The sequence below is a fragment of the Lynx canadensis genome, chromosome A2 (genome assembly GCF_007474595.2).
Source record: "Lynx canadensis isolate LIC74 chromosome A2, mLynCan4.pri.v2, whole genome shotgun sequence".
Taxonomy (NCBI): Eukaryota; Metazoa; Chordata; class Mammalia; order Carnivora; family Felidae; genus Lynx; species Lynx canadensis.
The window spans coordinates 139,006,978-139,029,762 of NC_044304.2; the positions used below are offsets into that span (position 1 = coordinate 139,006,978).

The window sequence follows — 22,785 nt, forward strand, 5'->3', positions numbered from 1 at the left end:
AAACATTCAGAATTATATTCCAACAGTGTTCATAATAGTAAAAATTGAAAAGAGTCAATAACTTGCAATGGGGAAATTTTTAATAAAATTGTGATTTAGTCATTTAGTGAAATATCAAGGAAACATTATGGTTATGAACATTAGATTGTAAAGTATAAAAATCTGCTGCCTGTGATCACTAAGGTATTTGTACAATGGGGAAATTCCAAAACAGCTGCCAGACCCAGAATTATGTCACCTTGGTCTGATTTGCAATGAAAAGTGGGGGGACCACATGCCTACCCACATTCACTTCCAAAGAGGCCTCCCTCAGGTCATCTGATGAGTGTAACTGTAGCTTCAAGTAAGTCTGAGAAATGTAGATTTTTTTTTTTAGCTTTCCAGCTTCTGCATGCTACAAGGGGTTGGAATATATGTTGAGGGAAGTAATCCACAGGATTTGTTGCTGCTGTTAGGAAATGAACGGTTGCTTTTATCCAGCATAGTTATATAGGTGGGGAGGAGCCAATGAGGCACAGGTACAGGATCAATGGGCATTTTTCAGGAAGCATAATTTCTAAAACTAGCATATTCAGAAAACAATTATTATTTTAAAAGAAAATGTTTAATAATAGAACGTTTGTCAATGACTAAGTTATTCTAAATTCTTGTCAAATGAATGAAATCATAAATGATAGAATTGTCGGCCTAGTGTTGTAGAAAGAGGACTAAGCTGAGGATCAACAGATTCGTGTTTCAGTTCTGGTTTTATTATCCACTAAATAGATTACTTAGTAACTTAGTCAATCAAGTAAATAACTAGTTACTCATACGAGGTCTCTGAATAATGCCAGTTTATTGAAATATAGAAGAGATTTCTAAGTTTCTTACCAATTCCTCAAAAGTGTTAAATTTCACCATTATTATATCATGATCATCTAATCTATTGACTTCTTGTGTAAATTTTAGCTTATTTAGTATTATTTTTGTGATAAGGAAAAACCACTTGTGCCATATATACCATATGTGCATTGTCACTCTTTTTCTACAATAATGATAATCCTTGGAAAACTAGGTTGTACGAACTTTAGAATATTCCATGTAATTGTCTTCCCCCACCCCCCAAATGTTTATGCTGTGCTGGAATCGCTATGGTATCTTATAATTGCTCATTACTGGGAAATTTATTTTTATTCCTTGGATAAAGAAAGGAACTACTATTTATTGAGCATATGCTTGATCAGACACTGTGTTAGACAGTCCTGAAATGCGATCTAAACTACCCTTGGCTATAGAAAGCATTAAACAATCATACCAGTTGGATTTCCATGGAATTTTTAAATTTACAAAGGACATTCACAAATTTTATCTCACTGAATCCTCATGAGAACCTTGTAAGATATAAAATTTTTACCAAGGAAGCAAGTGAGCTTCAGGTCAGTAATCTGTTCACGGTCACACAGCAAGCAAATGGCTGAGTCCTGACAGGTCTCTGTGTCTCAGAACCCACATCAGCCTTTTCACTATAATATCTTGTCTACTGCACATGAAGACAAACCTTCATTAATTGACACTACTCTGCTAGAGTTCATTTTTCCCTTTTGCTTTGGGCAGGATGGCTCAATCCCAGGCAAAGCCAGCACTTGCTCCCGTTATGTTTCTTTCCTGATTGGCGGCCTACAAAATGTAGTCATTCCCTTTAACAAAGATTGAAGCTTCACCTTGCTAAGGAAACACCCTAATATGATCAATTTATGGCAACATAGAATTATTTTATTTTATTTTATTTTATTTTATTTTATTTTATTTTACTTTGATTGAATCAACTACCAGAAATTATAGTTCTAACATATTTAAATCTTTGTAAAAAATGATATCGTAAAATACTGTCAAGAGGCATGTGCAAGATATATAGGATGAGGAAAACTTTCTTCTACCAACATCACATTTGCAGTAGGCTTGTAAGATAAAAAATGAGGCTGAAAATTAACTCTAGGTCCTAGGCACAGAAGCAATGGAGCTGTCTTTTGGAATATTGTCACTAGCAGTGCCATACCGTCAGGGGAAAAAAAAATAAATAAGAAACCCTTGCATGTGAAAATTAATCGATCAATAGTCTACTTTCCATCATAGAGAAAAATAAACTCACATTTGAATTTGCTTCATAAAAATAGAATAATATAAAAGAACAATGACAATGAATAAAAACTATTATTGCTAGAAACAGATCCACGTCCAGGGTGAGTTCCTTAAATGGAATTAGAGGACATTAAAACGGGAAGTGATGTTACAGAGCTATAAACCATTAATTATGATACTACTTAACCTTATGTCCTAAGAATTTATGATGTATGTACATATATGTTCAAGGGATTAAAACTAGTATTAAAGTTGTTTTGAGCCGTTAAATATTTTTAAAAAGTAAGAAGGGGAAAATGACATACTTCAAATACAATAAGTGTAGTCTATTTGATTTGATTGAAGGTATTATACAAGGATTTTTCCTACAAGTCCTAATTCAAAACTTCCACTCTTCAACACACAGAACCATATGTTATGAAATATTCCTAATCAGGTCTTCATTTAGGATGACATACTCATTCTTGGCACGAAATAAATAGCATTTGAAGACCTGCATAAGTTTGTGGGAGTACAAACACAAAGAATCTGTTCCTACTCTTATGTTTAAGACCAAGGACACAATATAATCAAAAGGTACAGGTGAAAGAAATCCAAACAAAATAACTATCATCAACCGTCTGATTACTCGGAACAACTCTGTAATTTAACTTAGGGAAAAGACTTCTTAGGAAATATAATAACCAGGTCAGCATATAATAGGATTTTGAGTGGAATTTTCCCTGTAATCTCAGAATTTTAGCTAAGGTACAAAGCCAAAACTTAAATGCAAAATTCTAAAACAAAACAAAAATTTGGGTGAGACCCTTAACACAACATTTTCTAACAGGCTATAGAAACAGGTCTGCAACCACCACCTAGGGAATGGCAGAAAGCATTAAGTTCTTTAAGAAGTATAGTGTTGTGTTGAGAGGGTTTTCTTTCTTTGTGCTATCCTTCCCCACTCCTGCCAAAGCCAAGTGATTAGAATGGGAGGATGATTCTAAGTGAATTGTTCATAAACATGTGTGGTGTCATCCCAATTAAAGGTATTTAATACAATGAACTGAACATATACTTTTATCCCTACTCATTATAAAAACCCTACTTAAACAACAGTTTGCAGAATTTTTAAAGGAATGATATCACAAGAACAAAGAAAACAGGAGAAAAAATACTTGCAAAAGCAGATAAACTGAGAAAAATCAGAATCTGAAAATCAGAATGAAAGTTAATGGATCTACCAGCCCTGAGAGAGCTGGATCCTAAACTGGCAGTGGTGAAGGCCAATAAATAACCCAATTTGCATTGCTCATCCCTGAAAACACTCCAGTAGTTGGAAGCACCAGATGCTTTGGAAGTAGGGGGAAAAGATGGTTTGAAAAACAGCAGATTGGCTGAAAGTCTGTTTAAGAAGAAGTTAGAATCTTAGATCCTCTCACTTATTTCATATATTCACATTACCATATATATATATGTATATCAAGATATATTACTATATCTTATAGTATATAAAATCTGTATAGTATATATCTATATAGTATATCTATATAGTATATATATCGGAAGATATATTACTATAGCTTCTCCAACCTGGTAGACAATGGAGGTTTTAGTTTCTGGAGAGGATAAAACACAAGGTAGAATGCAGCATACACAAAACAATTATAGGATACTACTTTTAAAATGCACTTAGAGACCAAAAAGAGCCCTTGAGAATTAAAAATATGTCAAGGGAAACAGTAAACTCAATATGCATGTTGGAAGCAAGGTGAGATCTCCTAGGAAACAAAATCTCCCAGGGAGGGAGGGAGGGAGGGAGGGAGGGAAGGAAGGAAGGAAGGAAGGAAGGAAGGAAGGAAGGAAGGAAGGGAAGAAGGGAGGAAGGGAGGGTGGGAGGGAGGAAGAAAGGAAAATTTATGGAGTGCCTTAACAGGCACTATAACAGAAATACCATATACTGGAAGGCTTATAAGCAACTTATAAGAAATTTATTTGCTATAATTCTGGAGGCTGGAAAATCCAAGATCAGGGCACTGGCAGATTCAATATCTGCTGAGGACTAGCAACCTGGTTCATAGAACAAGCCCCATGTTGAGTGTAGAGATTACTTAAAAAAAAAAAAAAGAGTATGAACAGCTTTGGAAGTCTGACATCAATATTGTTGACAGCTGGAAGAAAACAGAGCAATTGCTTCAAAATTCTGAGCAAAAATTATTTTCAGTTCAACTCCCAGACAAAATCAAGACAAGGGAGGGGCGCCTGGGTGGCGCAGTCGGTTAAGCGTCCGACTTCAGCCAGGTCACGATCTCGCGGTCCGTGAGTTCGAGCCCCGCGTCAGGCTCTGGCCTGATGGTTCAGAGCCTGGAGCCTGTTTCCGATTCTGTGTCTCCCTCTCTCTCTGCCCCTCCCCCGTTCATGCTCTGTCTCTCTCTGTCCCAAAAATAAATAAACGTTGAAAAAAAAAAAATTTAAAAAAAAAAAAAATCAAGACAAGGGAAGAGACAAGGGTAAGAGATGTTTTTAGGTAGACAAAATCCTCAAATTTTACCTCCTGCTCATACTTTCCCAGTAGTGGACACTGGAAACATATCTGGCACAAGCAAGAGGTGACAAGAATCCTCAGGAAGATGGGGCACCTGGGTGGCTCATTTGGTTAAGCGTCCAACTTGGGCTCAGGTCATGATCTCCAGGTTCGTGAGCTTGAGCCCCGCACTGGGCTCTGTGATGACAGCTCAGGGCCTGGAGCCTGTTTCAGATTCTGTGTCTCCCCCTCTCTCTGCCCTCCCCCACTAATGCTCTGCCTCTCTCCTTCAAAAATAAATAAACATTAAATAAATTTAAAGAATCCTCAGGAAGACAATGGAAGGAGATCTCAGGAGGAATGGTTTGCAGGGACCTAGAGGCAACCAGTCCAGATTGAAGCAGATCAGTTTATGGCTGTGTTTTCTCTGAAAATACTAAAAGTAGAACACCTGTTGTCTCTAAAAGTATTGAGAGAGGATTTCTATTATTTGGCAAATATTTGAGGTGGAAGCATAATGTGTACCCAGAAAATCAAAAAATTAACAGAAAAGACAATTTTAATCCCAAAGATGATGAAAACCATAGTATACTGTGTGAGGATTTACATGTCATAATAATGTAAATTCTTGTTTTAAGATTTGTAAAAATGTTTATTTAGTTATTTTGAGAGAGACCGTGTGTGTGTAGGGGGGAGGAGCAGAGAGAGAGGGAAAGCGAGAACCCCAAACAGGCCCCGCACTGTCAGCCCAGATTCCATGAACCACAAGATCATGACCTGAGCCAAAATTAAGAGTCGGGTGCTTAACCGACTGAGATACCTAGGCACCCTAACAATATAAATTCTTAACAGTTATTAAGACAAAATTATAACATAACCCTCTTGGGAGGTTGGGAGGGAGGAGATTTTATGTATGGTGGGCAAGGATGTAGGTAAAGGATGGATAATTTTTCCATTTGGGGAAGACAACAGATATAGAAAGATCAAGAAGTAGCAATATAAGCATGTCATTTAGAGGTATGACTACCAAAAGACATAGCTAAATTAATTAAAGTCGGTTGCCTCTGCAAACGAGGAAACAGTAGAAGGTACTGATGGCAAGAGGCTGCTGTGTTTTTGCAAAGAGCTTTGTAAAACATTTACTCTAGCAATAAATGTATACTTTCAGGAAAAAATGAACTCAAAAGTAAGTAGAAGGCCACTGCTTGTGTGAAGGGAAAGCGCCCCTCGTTCCCCATGTTGACACTACCTGGGCTGCAGAACTGCTAGTCTGTACCTCTACAGGCCTGAGTTGAGGAAAGGGAGCCCAGGCTGAAAGAAGAGGCAGCCGCGTGGAGCAACTGGAAGCGCTGGCATGGCAAGAACGCAAGGATTGTCCAGTGTATTCGTTTTCTAGCTGTCGTAACAGATTACCACAAACTTAGTGCTTTAAGACTAAGTTACAGCTTTAATTGACAATTTTATAGTTCTGTAGATCAGAAGTCTGACCCAGGTCTCACTCAACTAAAGTCAAGGTGCCCCTAGGGCTGCCTCTCTTCTGGAGTCTCTAGAAAATGATGTTTCTTTGCCTCTTCCAGCTTCTAGGGGTCTCCCACATTTCCTGGCTCGTAACCTTCTTCTTCCAGCTTCACAGGGCATAACAGGGCATCAAGTCCTCCTCATGTCACACCACTCTGACCTAACCTTCTGCCTCCCTCTTCCACTCTTAAGGCCCTCCATGATTACACTGGATCCCCCCAGGTAATTCAGGAGAATCTCTCATTTAAAGTCAGTTGATTAGAACCTTAATTCTGTCTGCAACCTTGATTTCTCTTTGCCATGTAGCATGACACATTCATAGATTCCAGGGATTCGATGTGGAAATCTTTGGAGGACCATCTATTCTTACCATGATTTAACACACCTAGGGACAGAATGGACAACTCAGAAGACATCTGGGCTTCACCCATCTTTCTAGTACTTCACCTGAGACAGATTCCCAATTCCCACTGATGTACTGTAAGGTAACTAGCCAGAAAGTTCCGAGGGGTAGATCAGTGGTTGTGTGCTTTAAGGGGGAAAAGTGGAGACAACTCTAGATGGTGTACAAAAGAAAACTTTGTAGTGGACAAGCTCAAAAGGACCAACATATTTGCTGAACTATCAAGAGTTAGACCAAATATTCTCCAAAAAGCATAGATAGCCAATCAATGACAGTCAGAAAAGTGACAAAAACAAAACAGAACAAAAACACAGTAAGAGGAGGACTGTGTCATCACACAGACAAATGGGGAAAGATTTGCCACTTCTCTCTGATATCTCTATCCCCAGGCTTAGAGAAGTCAGAACTTTTAGGAGATTTAGGAGCATGAATCTTGTAAGAAGAAAGTACCAAGCTACTCGACTCTATCCTTGAAGAAGAGCTTTGAATCCATACAAGACTTGATTGGAATCTTAATAAACAAAAGTGGCTGGAAAATTTATAGACTCTGACAAAGATTCAGTAAGAGATGGAAAAAGTAATTTATAGCATAGTAACTATCGAGGACAGTTCGGGAAAAATTTTTAACTTATATTCTTACCTCTATGAGTCTATATTCTTCAACAACCTGTTACAAGTATATGAAAACCTGGAAAGCCAATTCAATTTGTATGTCACTTAGATTACATTAGCTCTGGGGAATACAATAGAGAGGAACACGATGTCCCTCAAGTGAGCTGAAGGACCATGCTCTTTCCTCAGGCCCTTATTTCCAGCAATGGTTCTCTTTAAAACTATATTCTTTAAAATGAAAGAAGTGGGGTCCAAGCTAAAAGCAGTAAAATTATTTTTCATTTTCTAAGCAGCAATAGAAAGACTGGTGCTATTATAAATACAACCAATGAGTTCATGCCTTCATGATATTCAAGTATATAAATGGAATCAACATTTTTCTTTTCAAAGGTAAAAAAAAAAAGGTAGGAAAAAATCAGGGAAGTGATTTGCTTGTGCAATATAAACTATTTGCTCTGCTGTCATAGTCAGTCTCTTTACCCTTACTTATCTACCTCTTCAACCCACTAAAAAGCCTTCAGGGACGGAGCAACATCTCAAAGACTGATGGAAGGTACAGGGTAACATGTAGTGAGCTGTTTCAACTCTAACAGTGGAAATTCATGTATTTTTCCTCTGAAAGACTGTAGAATAATTATTTTAAGCTTATTTATCTTGAGAGAGAGAGAGAGAGAGAGAGAGAGAGAATGAGAGAGAGAGAGAATCCCAAGCAGGCTCCACACTGTCAGTGAGGAGCCCAATGGGAGCCTGATTAGGAGCCGCATGGGGGCCAGACGCCGGGCTTGAACTCAGGAACCATGAGATCATGACCCAAGCCAAAATCAAAAGTCAGACGCTTAGCTGACTAAGCCATCCAGGCACCTCTAGACTAATTTTTAACATTCAGTACCTAAAATAGCAAAAACATGATCAATCATGCAATCATAACACAGTTCACTCTATCGATTTTCTCTGTTTATTTTATACTTTATATTCTCTCTCTCTCTTTTGACTTTTGCTCTGTGTAGGAGACACTTGTATTACTCACTGTTTGTTTCTCTTTTGCTTCTAGGCACACTGGAGAGCCAATGGGTCGGCAGTGAAGTGATATATGTCATGTCTGTATGGAGATATTTAAGTTGACAGTACAAGACACATCAGCACTCTCCTTCCCTGAAATTGTGAAAACACGTGTTGAGAAGAAGCCAAAAGCTCCAAGCGGCCTGGATTGCCAAACAACCACATTCAAGGTGACTATCCCAGAGAGTCACCTGTGACTATCCCGGAGAGTCACCTGAACCCTAAACTGGCTTCAAGTGAGCAAAAAATAAACTTTTGTCTGGCCAAATCACAGTTTAATTTTTTGTTATTGTCGTTACTGTAGTATAACCTAGCTCATCCTGACTGATATACTCACTATGCATAACCTATTTCTCTATTTTGGTGTTAATTTTAATTTGCACTTATCCTTAGGCATTTCTTCACATTACTAAACATGTTTGATCACCCTGCAAATTTTGACTTGTCAGATATACACACAGACAGAGGTATAGGCATAAATGTGATGAACAACCAGTTTCTTTGGAATATAAAGCTGGCAGGAATCTTGTCAATTCAGCTTGAGCCACAAGTCCTCACTAGGTGATATGGGAAATACTGGGCTACTGCTGCTTGAGATAGATGCTTTCCTAGGACTGACAACGCAAAGTACATTTACGCACTGGAATCAGAGAAATTCCATTTTTCATTCCACTTCCACAACCACAAGTTCTTTGATTCTTAGTAATGCTAAATTCTTGCAGCCTTGGAAAACATCTGCAAAATGGGGGGATGATATATCTAATTTGTGGGGTTTGGAAGTAATTAAAGATAATGTAGGCAAGAATATTTGGCACAGAGTTAATAGTCAAGAGGCTAAATATTACTGTAAATATATTATGCTTTCTGATGAGATTTTGGAAATTTATCAGGTGCTAGGGGCTTCGGGGAAGGAAACAAGGTTCTTAATGGTACCCCTTTGTTCTCTAGTTTTGAGAGAGATGTTTTTAGTTTGATGTCTCCTTCCCTTCAACTCTCCTGTATTGATTTCCCAAATCTCTGTAGGGATTAGTTCCAAATGTATCTACTTATGTAACTGAAGAGAAACACAGGCCAATATGGCAGTTCGTGCTTATCCACAGGCGATATGCATCAAGACCCCCCGTGGGTGCCTGGATAGTGCTGAACCCTATATGTGCTATGCTTTTTCCTATTATAAACATACCTATATAAAACATACCTATATAAAATAAAGTTTACTTTATAAAGTAGGCACAGTAAGAGAGTAACAAGTAATAATATAGAACATTTACAACAAAAGAGTATGATAAAAGTTATGTGAATGTGGTTTTGATCTCTTAAAATATCTTATTGTGCTGTACTCACCCTTCATGCGATGATGTGAGATGGTAAAATGCCTGGGCGAAACTAAGCGAGGTAATGACGCAGCATTCTGACGTAAACTTAGGCTTCTATTGACGTTCTGCCGATTCGTCAGAAGGAGGACCATCCATCTGCTTCTGGACCGCGGTTGATAGCAGGGAACTGAAACTGCAGAAAGAAAAACTGCAGATAAGGGGGAGTAACCGTATTCTTCTCAGACTAATAATAATGTTATTTGGGCAAACAACACATTTGGATTCCTGGAATGGCGTTTACCTCTCACGTCGCACATTGTTTATGTTATTGACATTTGACATGGGACAAGGTTTGTAAAGTATACTATGTATCAGGAAAGCAAAGTAGGATCACATTTCCAACCATCTAAGGCATCGGTCTGAGTTTGGTAAGGGATTACTTGGCATAGAATCTCTTGATTTTCTTCAGGGTGTGGCAGTGTAGGTTAATGATTAAGTATATGGGTTCACACCCAAGGTCTGTCACTTATGATCGATGTGATTGGACAAGTAATTTGGCCTCAGTTTTTTTTTTAATGAGACTGGGAAAATGGTAATGTTACACACATCGTTTGCTGAAGTCTTAATTATAAACAGCGCCTTTAGAACAATGCTTGGCACGTAATTGGTGCTATGTTAGTGTGGCTGTAATTACTACTGTGGTACAAGATTTCAGTATAGGTTGATCATTAGTTTTCTAGAACTCTGATTTATATTTATACCAGCTTCTTAATTGTACATTATCTGTTTGAGTTATAGCCTTTCTTATGAGAGTAACGAATCTAGCACATGAGGTGTTCTAGGCCTGTTAGCCTGAATTCTAAGTTCTAAGTCAAGACAAATATGTTATGAGCAGTCTAAGTCTGTTATCAAGGGAGAGGGGATGCCTCCTTAGTCCGAGGGTCTAGGTTAGTGACCAGGAACTGAAAGGGAAACATCAAAGGGGCTCTCTGGAACCTTGTTAGAAGCAGACAAGAGAAGTAGCCAGTAGCATTTGCCTGAGAGATGCCCTTCTTTGATAAATTAGTTCACATATTTAAACATTTATTAATCACGGAATATGTGCCAGGCCCACTGATTAGGTGAAGAAATAATGGTACAAACAAGATGGAATTTAAGAGTAAGCTGTGGAACATGACTGATTACATTGGGGGAGTGAGGAACAATGGCCAAGGAGACTTCTCAGGTTTTGTGGACCCTAGAAAATACCATTTGGGGAGGAATGATGAGTTTTTAGCTTCAGGTGCACAGTATTTACAAGGCTATTAGAGGGACGCCTAGGTGGCTCAGTCAGTTAAGCATCTGACTCTAGACTTTGGCTCAGGTCATGATCTCATGGTTTGTGAGTTCATGCCCCATATTGGGCTCCACGCTGGCAGTGCAGAACCTGCCTGGGATTCTCTCTCTCTCTCTCTCTCTCTCTGCCCCACCCCAGCCCTCTCTCTCTCTCTCAAAGTAAATAAATAAACTTACCATTACAAGGCTATTAGAATATGATTTTTTTACCTTTAAAGAGCACTATAAATGGAATAAGGAAAGCAGAAACTTTAGTGGTTTGAGAAAAATTGGAAGGTGAGGAAATGGAGATAATGATTGTGGTCTATTCTTACAAGAAAATTATGAAAGAAGACACACCTGGTACCATAATTATATAATGAGACATGTGGTAAAGAGAAGGATTTTTTTTTACTGGAAAAATATTTTAATAGCTTGGTGAGAAGAATAAATTGGGAGAGAGAGATTCAGAGAAATGATGGAGCGTTGGCTCCAGAAGACGTGGGGGGTTCAGATAAGGTTTAGCAAAAGAAGGAAAAATCTCATTATCTGGGAATAGAGTAACGGAAAAGTTATTTCTACAAGGGAAGGGAAGAGATTTGTTCTGGGTCCCTAAAATCAAGGGGATGACAGTTATAGAGATATCATATTTTGGCTAAAAATAAAGATAAACAAAGTGGTTTTTAATGTCAAAAATATAATAGATCAGGGGCACCTGGGTGGCTCAGTAGGTTAAGCGTCCGACTTCAGCTCAGGTCATGATCTCACGGTTTGTGAGTTTGAGCCCCGCATCAGGCTCTGTGCTGACAGCTCAGAGCCTGGAGCCTGCTTCGGATTCTGTGTCCCCATCTCTCTCTGCCCCTCCCCTGCACATGCTCTGTCTCTCTCTGTCTCAAAAATAAATAAAACATTAAAAAAATGTTTAATTAAAATATGTATATAATAGATCACGTAGAGTGGTTTTACATTATTTTTGATGGTGGATAGGCAAGATACAGCTAAATGACCATTTATCAGAAATGTTTATGCATTTGAAATACAGAAGCTCATTTGAATGACCCAATCCAATGCTGATTTTCTGATTTGCAGAACTTATTTTACACATTTGCTTTCTACTCTAACACCATCTTGGACAGTTTTCAAAGACCTAGAGAGCAGACAAATATTGATTTTAAATTAAGCTTGTTGAAAGACTTTAAATCCCATGCTTGCCTCTAGTAGAACAAAGAGAAGTGCATTTTCACCTTTAAATGGCAAGGAAAGGAAAGTAGCATTTAGGTTTATTAAACCAAAATTTGGTTATGTGGGTCTTTGTAATACAATACAAATTTGAAGAGATTCTCTTGGAACTCATTTGAATAACGGAGTTCAGATAATAGTTGTTGGGGTAAAAGAAAAATATGATTATTCTGATTCATAATGGAGAGTTAGTGAAGTGGGGAGAAGGGAACCAGATGTGTAGATATTGAAATATCAGTCACTATCTTATGACCAGGACAATGTAGAAGAGGAATCACCTTTCTATTCCAAAGAATGCAATTCTCCTAGTACAACGAACAACTATCTTAATACAACCAACAATTAACAATATAGCACATTTCTGACTTACATTGAAGATAGTCATCCACAAATAATTTGCAAAATGTATGGTTATTTTAGTTATAATTTTAACTTTTAAACTATTTTAAAATGAAAATATATAAAAAAAGATTATTCTGCTAATATACATAGGAAGAATTATCCTGAGTCTTGTACTATATTAAGTATTCCTGACATGGACAAAAATTGATTCCTACTTTTTTGTATTTTTAATACAATTTTAATCACTGAATTATATACTTCACATATAATAAGAGTAAATTGTTTTATAGTCAATCATAACAAGACACGAAAAGGCAAAGTATGTAATATGCTATGGTTTTCTCTTAATCATAATTATGCTTCTTCCAAATGGGCTCTAAGCTCTGGACTTACACATGGAGGATGTTCCCACCAGTTTTATACCTCACAGTGGGGAAAGGCAGTCACAGGCCATCTAACTAAACTCCTGAGGGCCGTTGGGCAGGTAGGAAGTAATTGCTTTTTAGGTAGAAAGTTACCAGTAGGACAAATCCAAATAAAAGTGTTGACCATGTTGCAGAAAGTAAAATTACTCTTAACTCTTGTCAGAAATTTCACTACAAGATGCCATGAGTAGATGCCATTGTGTCAATCAGAGTGAACAAAATTTGTTAAGTACCAAACACAAGATGGATCTATCCTCAACAATGTAAAATTCAGGGTTTCAAGAAACATGAGAACTCCTTCTGGCAAACATCTTATAACTCCAAGAACTGTATTTTGCTTCTAAGCAAGTAACATTACTTTCTCAACCTGTAAATATTTAAGTGACCTAACCTAATAACTTCTATTCAAATGACAATGGATAAAAATGTGCAATAATGTATGTGAGCCAAACAGGAAAACAACTTGTTACTGCCATAGTATAACAAGTAGAGATATTTTACTTCCCCTTTAATTCCATGTTTTATTTAGTGACTGTACAATATTCTGTAGTCTCCTAGCACTTCCACTGAATTTATGAGCCAAATAGATTCTGCAAAGGAAACATTCTGTTTCTCCCATGTGCACCTAACTGTATTCATGTTAAAGATACTTTGGAAATAATTTGTAGAGTAAGGAAACTTATGGGAAACTATGGACATTTCACAACCTCAAATGATACATGAGGCAATTCCCAGACACACCGAAGTGAGATGGTCAGCTTCAGTAAATAAAAATACAAGACACCCAGTTAAGTCTGAATTTCAGATAAATTTTTAAAAATATAAAAAAATTATAAAATTTTAAAAATATAAGTGTGCTCCAAACTTTGCATGAACTGCACTAAAATATTAGCTTGTACTAAAAAATTATTCATTACACAAAAAACTTATTCATTAAATTTAGTGCCTCATAGTGTACTAAAATTATTTTGTACTAAAAATTATTCATTGTTTATCTGAAATTCAAATTTAACCAGGCATGCTGTATTTTATTTGGCAATCCTCCACAAAGACATTTTGTAGTATCAATGTCTTTGTCTCCTATTAGACTGAGTCCCTTTATGGTAGGGATGGAGTAACTCATATTTGAATAGTCAGCCCTTAAAGCAATGTCTGATACAGAATAGATACACAATAAAAATGCATTGCACGAATGAATGAATGAATGTAAAGGATGAATTTTAAAGAACTGAAATAGATATAGATAGATATAAATATTTACTTTATAGCTTATTCTGTTGGCATAGTTCAACAAAACAACTATTACTGGTACTGTCAAAGAGTGAAACCAGTTTCAGCACCCCCCCCCCCCAACCAGGGTTACCTCTGGCCAACTGCCATGAAAAACAGCACACCTGTTATTCTCTTGCTGGCTACAGCTGGGGCCATGCAGAAAATGGAAATGGATGCAACCTTCTTTTTGTGTGTGTGACCTCAGGATGCCCAGCTGAAACTTTGGTTACACTTGAGAAAACAACAGCTGTGGACGAAGAGCAAGATGAAGACCCACTGGAAGACCCAAATCTTCAGTGGGATATTGAGGAATTCAAGAGCTTCAGGTGAAAAGTAAAGAACTCAAGGGCTTTCTCACGAATCGCCCCTGGCTGTGTCTGGATGCAATTCACTCTAAAATCCCAGATGAGACTCTCAAAAAGCATGTTGTCCATTCAGCTACCCAACTATCATATTAATTGTATCCTGTTTTGTTATCGTTTGGGTGGAAAAAAGTATTCTCCCGGAATGTGCAAACCTCTGCATATAAACACAAATTCTCAGGACTGAAATGTGATTGACATGATAGGCATATCATAAATAAACTTTACCAGCATGTGTGTGCACACACACACACACACACACACACAGAAGTTATAAATATAAAATATATTTTATATGATATGTATTATAGGATACATATTTTTATATTTATATCAATCGATGTATGAATAAATAAATTTAGACTGTGAATGAAACCATGTGGTTTTAGAGGTTTATAACTTTAACTCACAATGGCTAATGTATTTGGACTATGATGTGTGGTAACATGTCTCAGAAATTATCATGACCCTCAATAAAATTGGGAAATGTGAGATACAGTATGTTTTTGTTGTTGCCACCCTTCTGATATGTTCTCATCTCCCACACCTGGCCTATTGCAATGACCTAATTTTCTAAGGACCTGACCTCCAGAGCCTCCCACTCCATCACCCTTCCCAGGACTCTCAGATCCACATTGGGTGGTCCTCGAAGTCCATTTTCCATTGTTGTCACTCAGTCACATAAAGTTGGTTGTCATTCTTCTCCCCATACAAACCTTAATAGCAACTTCACTACTCCCCAAGGTGACTTTTGTGTCTTCCCAGGTGGATGACAATCTTTTTTTTTTTTTTAATTTTTTTCCCAATGTTTATTTATTTTTGGGACAGAGAGAGGCAGAGCATGAACGGGGGAGGGCCAGAGAGAGAGGGAGACACAGAATCGGAAGCAGGCTCCAGGCTCTGAGCCACCAGCCCAGAGCCCGACGCGGGGCTCGAACTCACGGACCGCGAGATCGTGACCTGGCTGAAGTCGGACGCTTAACCGACTGCGCCACCCAGGCGCCCCGATGACAATCTTTTTTAATATGGGAATGGAATTAGCAGAAACCACAGGATCCACCTGCCCTTTTTACCAGGGTAACTTTGACTTCAGCAGTGCCTTTGTTTTGTGATCTAACACAAAAAAGTGACTAGTCATGTAATTTTTTTGACCAAGTGAGGGGAGTTAGGATGATATTTATTACCATTGGATTACTCTGGCAGTCTGCTGGGGATAGACTTGATAACTGAGACCTCCTGGAATACCATACATGCCCCAGAGCAAACCAAGCTTCTAAACAGCTGAAGTTCTTCTGTGGTTCTTTCTTGCTTATTATTTCAGGTATAAGCTCCTCCACTAGGAAATCAGTGTTTCCCGTACTTTGACTCCACTCAATCTGCTCAAATTTAATTCACATTGTTTTTATAGTACATGACATCTGCTTTTCATTTCCATCCCACCTCTTTGTATATCATTTTTTTCCCGGCTAGTCCTCCTCCATTAACTACACATCTCTAGGAAACCTCTGCCTACTCCAGCCCATGTTAAACACTTTCTCTAAGCTCTCAGTGCGTTTCTAGTTTATATCTACACTTCTTGCTAATGCTAGCAAAAATTTTCTTCCCAGGTGGAAACTCACATGAGCAATAATCATTTCCCATAATAACTTACAAAAGTTACAGCATTTCTATTCTTATTCATGGGAAAAATAAGATCAAATGTCAATTTATCAATATTGATATGTACTCCTGAACTTTCCAGATAGATTGGAAATTTGTTATTACACGGCTATAATCAATTCCTTAAGCAACAGCAAATTGCATCATTAGCTCTGCACATTTAATCTAGTGTTGAGAGGTTGTGTATATTAGTGAGAACTGGTAGTAATACTCAAAATACATTGTGAACCCTATTTTGTACGTGATAATCTTTCTTGAAATATTTAAGCTAACACTATTTTTGAACCAAGAACAGGACACGGGAGTACACACTGCACAGATAACCTACATCAATGGTTCCTAAAAATACAAGGGATAATTCCAGAACTTGACTTTCTGTGCCTTAGAGTGGATTCCGAAAAGGCTCCAAATTGGGTCTCATGTAGTTAGAAAAGCGTACTTACACCTAAAGGATATATAAAAAACATCTGTGAAAAGCATACAAATGTTCAGGTTCTGGGCAGTCTCATAGAGGATACCAGTTGCCTTATCTTTTCATTTAGGCTTCGAATTAATTCCAGCAAACTTTTAGAGTACACCTACTATTTTTGCCTTTGTGCTAGGAGCTCGGCCAGAACAGTAAATAAGACAAACTCCCTGCCATCAAGGAGCTCACAGTCTAGTTACAGAAACCACCATAGAAACACGCACGTACAGCGTGACATTTCCAGCGCGGAGGGAGCAGAAGGTACGTATTACATTTCTTTTGTATACCCTTCAAACGAGCAATTAAAATAAATCTTTCCGGGCGACCCTGTGAGAGGAGGCACTTCGGTAGTTCCGTGCGGGAGGAACATTGCAAGGTTGAAAGTTCCCCCAAGCAGCTGTGCACAACACCACAGTTTGATTGGAGCCCGGGGAGGGGGCAGGGTCTCACTGGTCACAATCATGGCTGGAGATTATTTGCAGTCAACTGCCCTAGAGGTAATGGGGTTTGGAACTACTTTGGTGATTCGGTAAAAAAAAAGAAAGAAAACGGAGAGGGGGGACTCAGCTTACCCAGGAGCCCCCACCACTTGCTGATTGGACCCACTTAGCATCTGCAGGGAGGACAACAATGAAATGAAAAACATTTCCAGGGGTGAACCCCACGGGTCAATCTCCGGCTGTGCGGGACAATGGGGGGTCTGGCCTCCTCTTCTCTTCCAAAAGGATGAAGGAGTCTTAATGAAGAGACATTTTCTCCGCGAAGATTCTAAACCCCAGCGGGTTCCACTAACTCCAGAGCAGCGAAGACACCGGCAGAGGCCGGGGGGGGAGGGGTGTCGCTATGTGAATCGCCACGCTGAGACTCGGGCCCTGAGGGAGAGCCGCGTCCCTGCGCCCCTCCGCCCGCTGCGCGCGACCCCGGGCGGGCTGCACGCTCCCAGCGGCGCGCTGCTGCGCCCCCGCCCCCGCCGAGCCGCGGCGCGGCGCGCACACCCGGGCCGGAGCGCGCCCCCGGCACACAGGCGCCGTGCGCTCGGAGCGCTCAGACCGCGGCCGCAGCCGGCCGAGGACAGCAACTCCCGCGCGCCCGCCGGCATGCGCCTGGGCTAGCGGCTCCCGGTTCCCGCGACCACCGCGCGTCCTGTTTACGATTATTCCCGTTTCACTCCCAGTCTCTCTCTCTGCTCGCTCGCGCTCCCTCTCGCTCTCTCTCGCTCGCTCAGACACACTCACATACGCGCACACACACAATCTCCCACCAATCTATACGCCGGAGGAGAAAACATTGCCGTCGCGCCCCCTCCCTCTCCACCGCAAGAAGCTGAGCAGCCGCGTGGTGGGGGCCCTCGGAACGTCTGGAAATGCTAATCCTAAAGCGCTTTCTCGCCTGTATCCAGCTCCTCTGTGTTTGCCGTCTGGGTGAGTGATCAGACCTCGGTGGGGTTCCATCTCCGGGATCGTGTGGGACACTGTTGCGGCGGGGGGGGGGGGGGGTTGAGAGCCTTAGATACTTGCCTCCGCCGCCATCTAGCAAGGAGGGAAAAGGCACGGTGGAGCCCACGGGGTCCACGGCGCCGCGGTGGGTGTTCAGCGGCGTGGGAGAGTGCGCCCCCTCCCCACCTCGCACCTCTGCCACCTTCCATCCGCCCTCGGGGATGCGAGCTCCGTCCGGAAGAGAGAGGCTCGCGGTTCACGGTCCAAGTCCGCCGGGCTCTGCTCTCTCCCGTTTTGCAAAGTGTGGAAAGAGCCTTCTAGGTACACGTAAGAGAATAAAACCAAGGTGCGGGCTGCGTACTAGATCGCGTTTTTGCTTTTAAGTTCATTATGGACTTGAATGAAAAATACACGTGCCCGATGCGAATAACACACACACACACACACACACACACACACACACACACACACACGTCTAAAAGGTAGTAACAGGAACAAGCACCAACCTGACTTTTCAGTGTTTTCCAGTACTTTTAATTTAGTCACATTCAAGTCTGGGCAGTTGCCTTAAAAAAAAAAAAGTTTCTATCAAAATTTCTGTCATCGTCTACCACTGCTGCCAAAGTCAGAGGAAAGCTGCAGGTTGATATATTTATTCATGGATTCATCTTTCATCCACCACCTTCCAGCTTATGCATTCAATACTGAAATTACATTTTGAAAAAAAAATGTATTTACCTGGGATGCAGATTCAAGTGTTCTAGTCATTTTCCGTAAGAATTGTTAAGATTGGGTTTTTACATTTTGTTTCAAAAAATCTTTTTTTCCTTCATGAAGATTTCCTATTACAATGGACTATAATAGGTTTGGAGGTATTAACCTGAAAGTCAGAAAAGGTACCTCGGTTTGTGAATACACATATTTTACTCTTTTCCGTTAGAGGATCCCATTTTTTTTAAATTTTAGATTGTTCATTATAAAGTAGATACTAACCTACATTTTTATTCAATTGATGGTGCTGCTCTTGGAATGGTAACCTTTACAAAGAGAAATCATTTTCATGTTCTAACTAATGAGAATTACATTTCAAATATGGTGATAATTGCCAACAGCCCCCCCCCCCCCGGTGATACATGGACATAATTTAAATTCCCAGTGCTTTACAAAATACTCAGGGGTGATGAGATACACAAGGTTGGCATTTAAGACTTGCAGGAGAATCTGGTCCTGGTTTTCTCTAAAACCACAGAGTTAATTCTGGAGGGGCGAAGACATTTTTTGAAAGTGCTGTGCTCATCAAATACACACCTGTTGAATTTGCATTTTTATTATAGATCTGTTTTAACAAGAAAGCTAGGTCGTCTTGGTACTTAGATTATTAAAGTAAATTTCACTGTAGTACAGAAATAAACCAGAGAATATTGCTTTGTATGCCATCCAAACCACTGCTTTGAATATATTATAAATTTTTAAAAATTGAGTTATAATTTGCATACCATATACTACATCTTTTTTTAATGTTTATTTTTGAGAGAGAGAGAGACAGATGGAGAGACAAAATGCAAGTGGGGGAGGGGCAGAGAGAGGGAGACACAGAATCTGAAGCAGGCTCCTGGCTCTGAGCTGTCAGCACAGAACCCTTGTCTGGGCTCGAACTCACAAACTGTGAGATCATGACCTAAACCGAAGTCAGGTGCTTAACTGATTGAGCCACCCAGGTGCCTCCTAATTCATCTTTTTAAAGTGTATCAGTTCAGTGGGTTTTACTATATTAACAAAGTTGTGCAACCATCACCGCTATTTAATTATAGAACATTTCAGTCACCCCCAAAGAAACTCCATTAACAGTCATTCCTTACTGTCTCTGACCCCAGCCTGGGCAACCACTAAGCTACTTGTATTTTCTGTATATTTGCCTATTTTGAGCATTTCATGTGAATAGAATCATGCAGTATGTGGTCCTTGGTATTTGACCTGGTTCATTTAACATAATGTTTTCAGGATTCATCCATGTTGTAGCCTGTATCAGTATTTCTTTCCTTTTTATGGCTGAATAATATTCCATTCCAGTATTTCCAGTGTGCAAAGTCTTTTTTCAATAAAACATTCTTTATAGCTCATTATTTTGGGTTATACAGATTTCGGTTTATTGGATGCTTTCTTTACTGCTTTGATGATGTAAAATTTAACTACAAAAAATTAAATTAATGTCTACGAGGATCACAAGTTTACATAACGATATTGAATGTAAGCCTGTATTAGAACTCAAAATGTGCTTTTTGTGTGTGACTGACAGGTGACTACTTTTGTATCCCTTCCCATTACAACAAAGTTGACCTTTTACATTGTTGCCCACACTTTGACCTAGGGCCTTGGCAGCCTCAAATGGGGTGAATATCTTGACTTCAGGGTAACGTGTTTTGAAAAACTGAAGCGTATTATCTACAAATAAGATATGCAGCCTCCATTTCAATTATTTTTCCTCCAACATGTACTATGGTATTTGTGACTATGTTTGTTGCTCATCTTCAGGGTTCTTGGAGCCAACGGGGTGGCCTGGCATATGTCATAGATGCTCAGGAAAGGTCCGTCAACTGAGATGTGCTGTGTCGGATGACAGCTCCAATACAGTTGAATGTTAGGCTGCCATTCTTACTATCATCCTAGGACAAGTTGTCGCGTTCATTAAGGTGTTCTTTGTTAGCAATTAAGAGTCAGTTAGCAAGGAATGACTTTACCACTTTCCATGTTTAAAATGTCCTGATGTTTTAATCTGGACATATAGACCAATTGCTTCTTTCAAATAACTCTCCAAACAGAAAAAGTTACCATTAAATCATTTGGACTGAAAGAAATCCTTTCTTTACGAGCTAATACCAGGGATCCCTGGAGACCAAAGAGGAACATTATGGGTTTTTTTTTTGGTGGGTGGGGATTAAATATATTTGTGGGTTCATCTACTTGGGTAATTCTATCAAAATTGGCCCGTGGCCTCTGGTATCTTTGCCAGAACTAGCTAGATCACGGTTCTCACACTAGCGTAAGCATCAGAATCACCAGGAGAACTTATTAAACACAGATTTAGGGGCTTACTCCAGAGTTTCTGATTCAGAGGGTCTGGGGAGGGGGGGGCGCTGAGAATCTTGATATCTAACAAATCCCCAGAAAATGGTGATGCTATTGGTTAAGGTCCATACTTTGACAACTACTGAGCTAGTTTAACATTTAAATGTTAGCAAAATTTCTGGATTATTGACAAGTCTTTTACTGTGGAATTGATTTCTGATACCCAACTTAATAGTATTTTTAAAAATCACCTAAGTTAGACAACATTAAATGTTACTCACCTGAAGGAGATGCTTAATCAGAGAGGCAGAAATTAAAGATGGCTCCAAGGTAATTCCCTGAGTGAATTTGGACTTTCTCAAGAATAATTGAGAGGTTTTCTACTAGGTAGAGAACTAATATAATGACTACACAACTCTATCATTATTTAATCTTGACCCACTGAACAGGTAATAGGAAAAACTTCAGTGGCTTTCCTGTGAGGAGGCTAACTATGAGTCACAGAGGAGAGGTAGGTGTTTTAAGAGCTTTTAAGGAATAGTTTCTCTCAACTAATGAGAATGCAGGATATTTGAATTGAGTTATAGCCATGCAAGGTACTCTGAATTCAAGAGTTTAAACAGTAGTATGAAACATGTAATGAATCAACTTCTGAGCTTTTAAGTCATATCTTACTGCTTTAAGGAACACATTAACTACAAACTGTACTCAATTCCTTTGTGAGAATTAATTGCTTAATTTATCCTGAGTATGGAATCAGTAGAATCCAAAATGTTGTGACTCTCAGTTTGGTCTATTTATTCTCTGAAAACAAATTGTAAACAGGAATAGAAAATTCGCATGCTTCTTTCCCTAAGTAATAACTAGTCTCCATTCAGGAAATTAATTACTTTTGATTTGCAGAGGAGCAATTTTCTTTATTTCATCTCTCTCCTTTTTATGTAGACGGTACTTGCTTTCGCTCAGGGAAGTTTGCCAGGATAAATCATTTCATTGATGAATTCATTTATGCTCTCATGCCTGCACTAGATATTTGGGAACTTTCTTAAAGTTTTATGTTGTGGGAATTTTGCTTCTGGCAAAAATTCAGGTTCAGGTTTTTCCAGAAACATGAGCTGCATTCCCCCATTCCCCTTGCTCCAAAGAGCTTTGACTTCTGTCTAATCTGGTAGCTTTGCTTGACCGTTCATTTGCCAACTGTTCAGACTACTGTGGAAATGGAACCCCTCGTTCAAAACCAGAGGATCTCAAAAGAAGGGCTTGGTTAAGAAGATGAGCTTGTGTTTTATTTCCATTTACCATCTACTCTGTGTGTTTCCAGGGGCTGAATATTTTATGTACGTTTTCTCATTTCATTCTCCCCCAAACTGTTTGAGGTAGGTGTTTTCATTTTACGCATTTTACAGCTGAGGAAAGTGACACAGAAAAGTCAAATGATTTAGCTAGTATCACTCAGCCTGTCTTAGCCTAAGTGTTTCTTCTGCCTCTTGAGCCTGAGCCTTTTTCTATTTTATCTCCTAGGAGACCAGTTTGCTGTTTGGAATTTACTAGCTTACTTCATATGAGATATGATGTTATATCTCACATTCTCCTATGTGCTTTCTTGCAGCTCTCCATTCATTATTTTACCCATGTGCTCCCATATTACTTTTTTCCCCTTTAAACAACAGCAACA

General features: G+C 39.3%; 1 protein-coding gene across 4 annotated transcripts in view; it reads left to right on the forward strand.

The window, feature by feature from the left end:
• The first annotated feature begins 17,692 nt into the window (after window positions 1-17,692).
• Window positions 17,693-22,785, forward strand: part of PTPRZ1 (protein tyrosine phosphatase receptor type Z1) — a 191,662-nt gene continuing 186,569 nt past the window's right edge. For all 4 annotated transcript variants that reach the window (XM_030308309.1, XM_030308310.1, XM_030308311.1 and 1 more), the window contains exon 1: window positions 17,693-18,029. In XM_030308309.1, coding sequence (XP_030164169.1) covers window positions 17,972-18,029 — 58 coding nt within the window. In that variant the 5' untranslated portion in view covers window positions 17,693-17,971. The remainder of the gene's footprint in view (window positions 18,030-22,785) is intronic.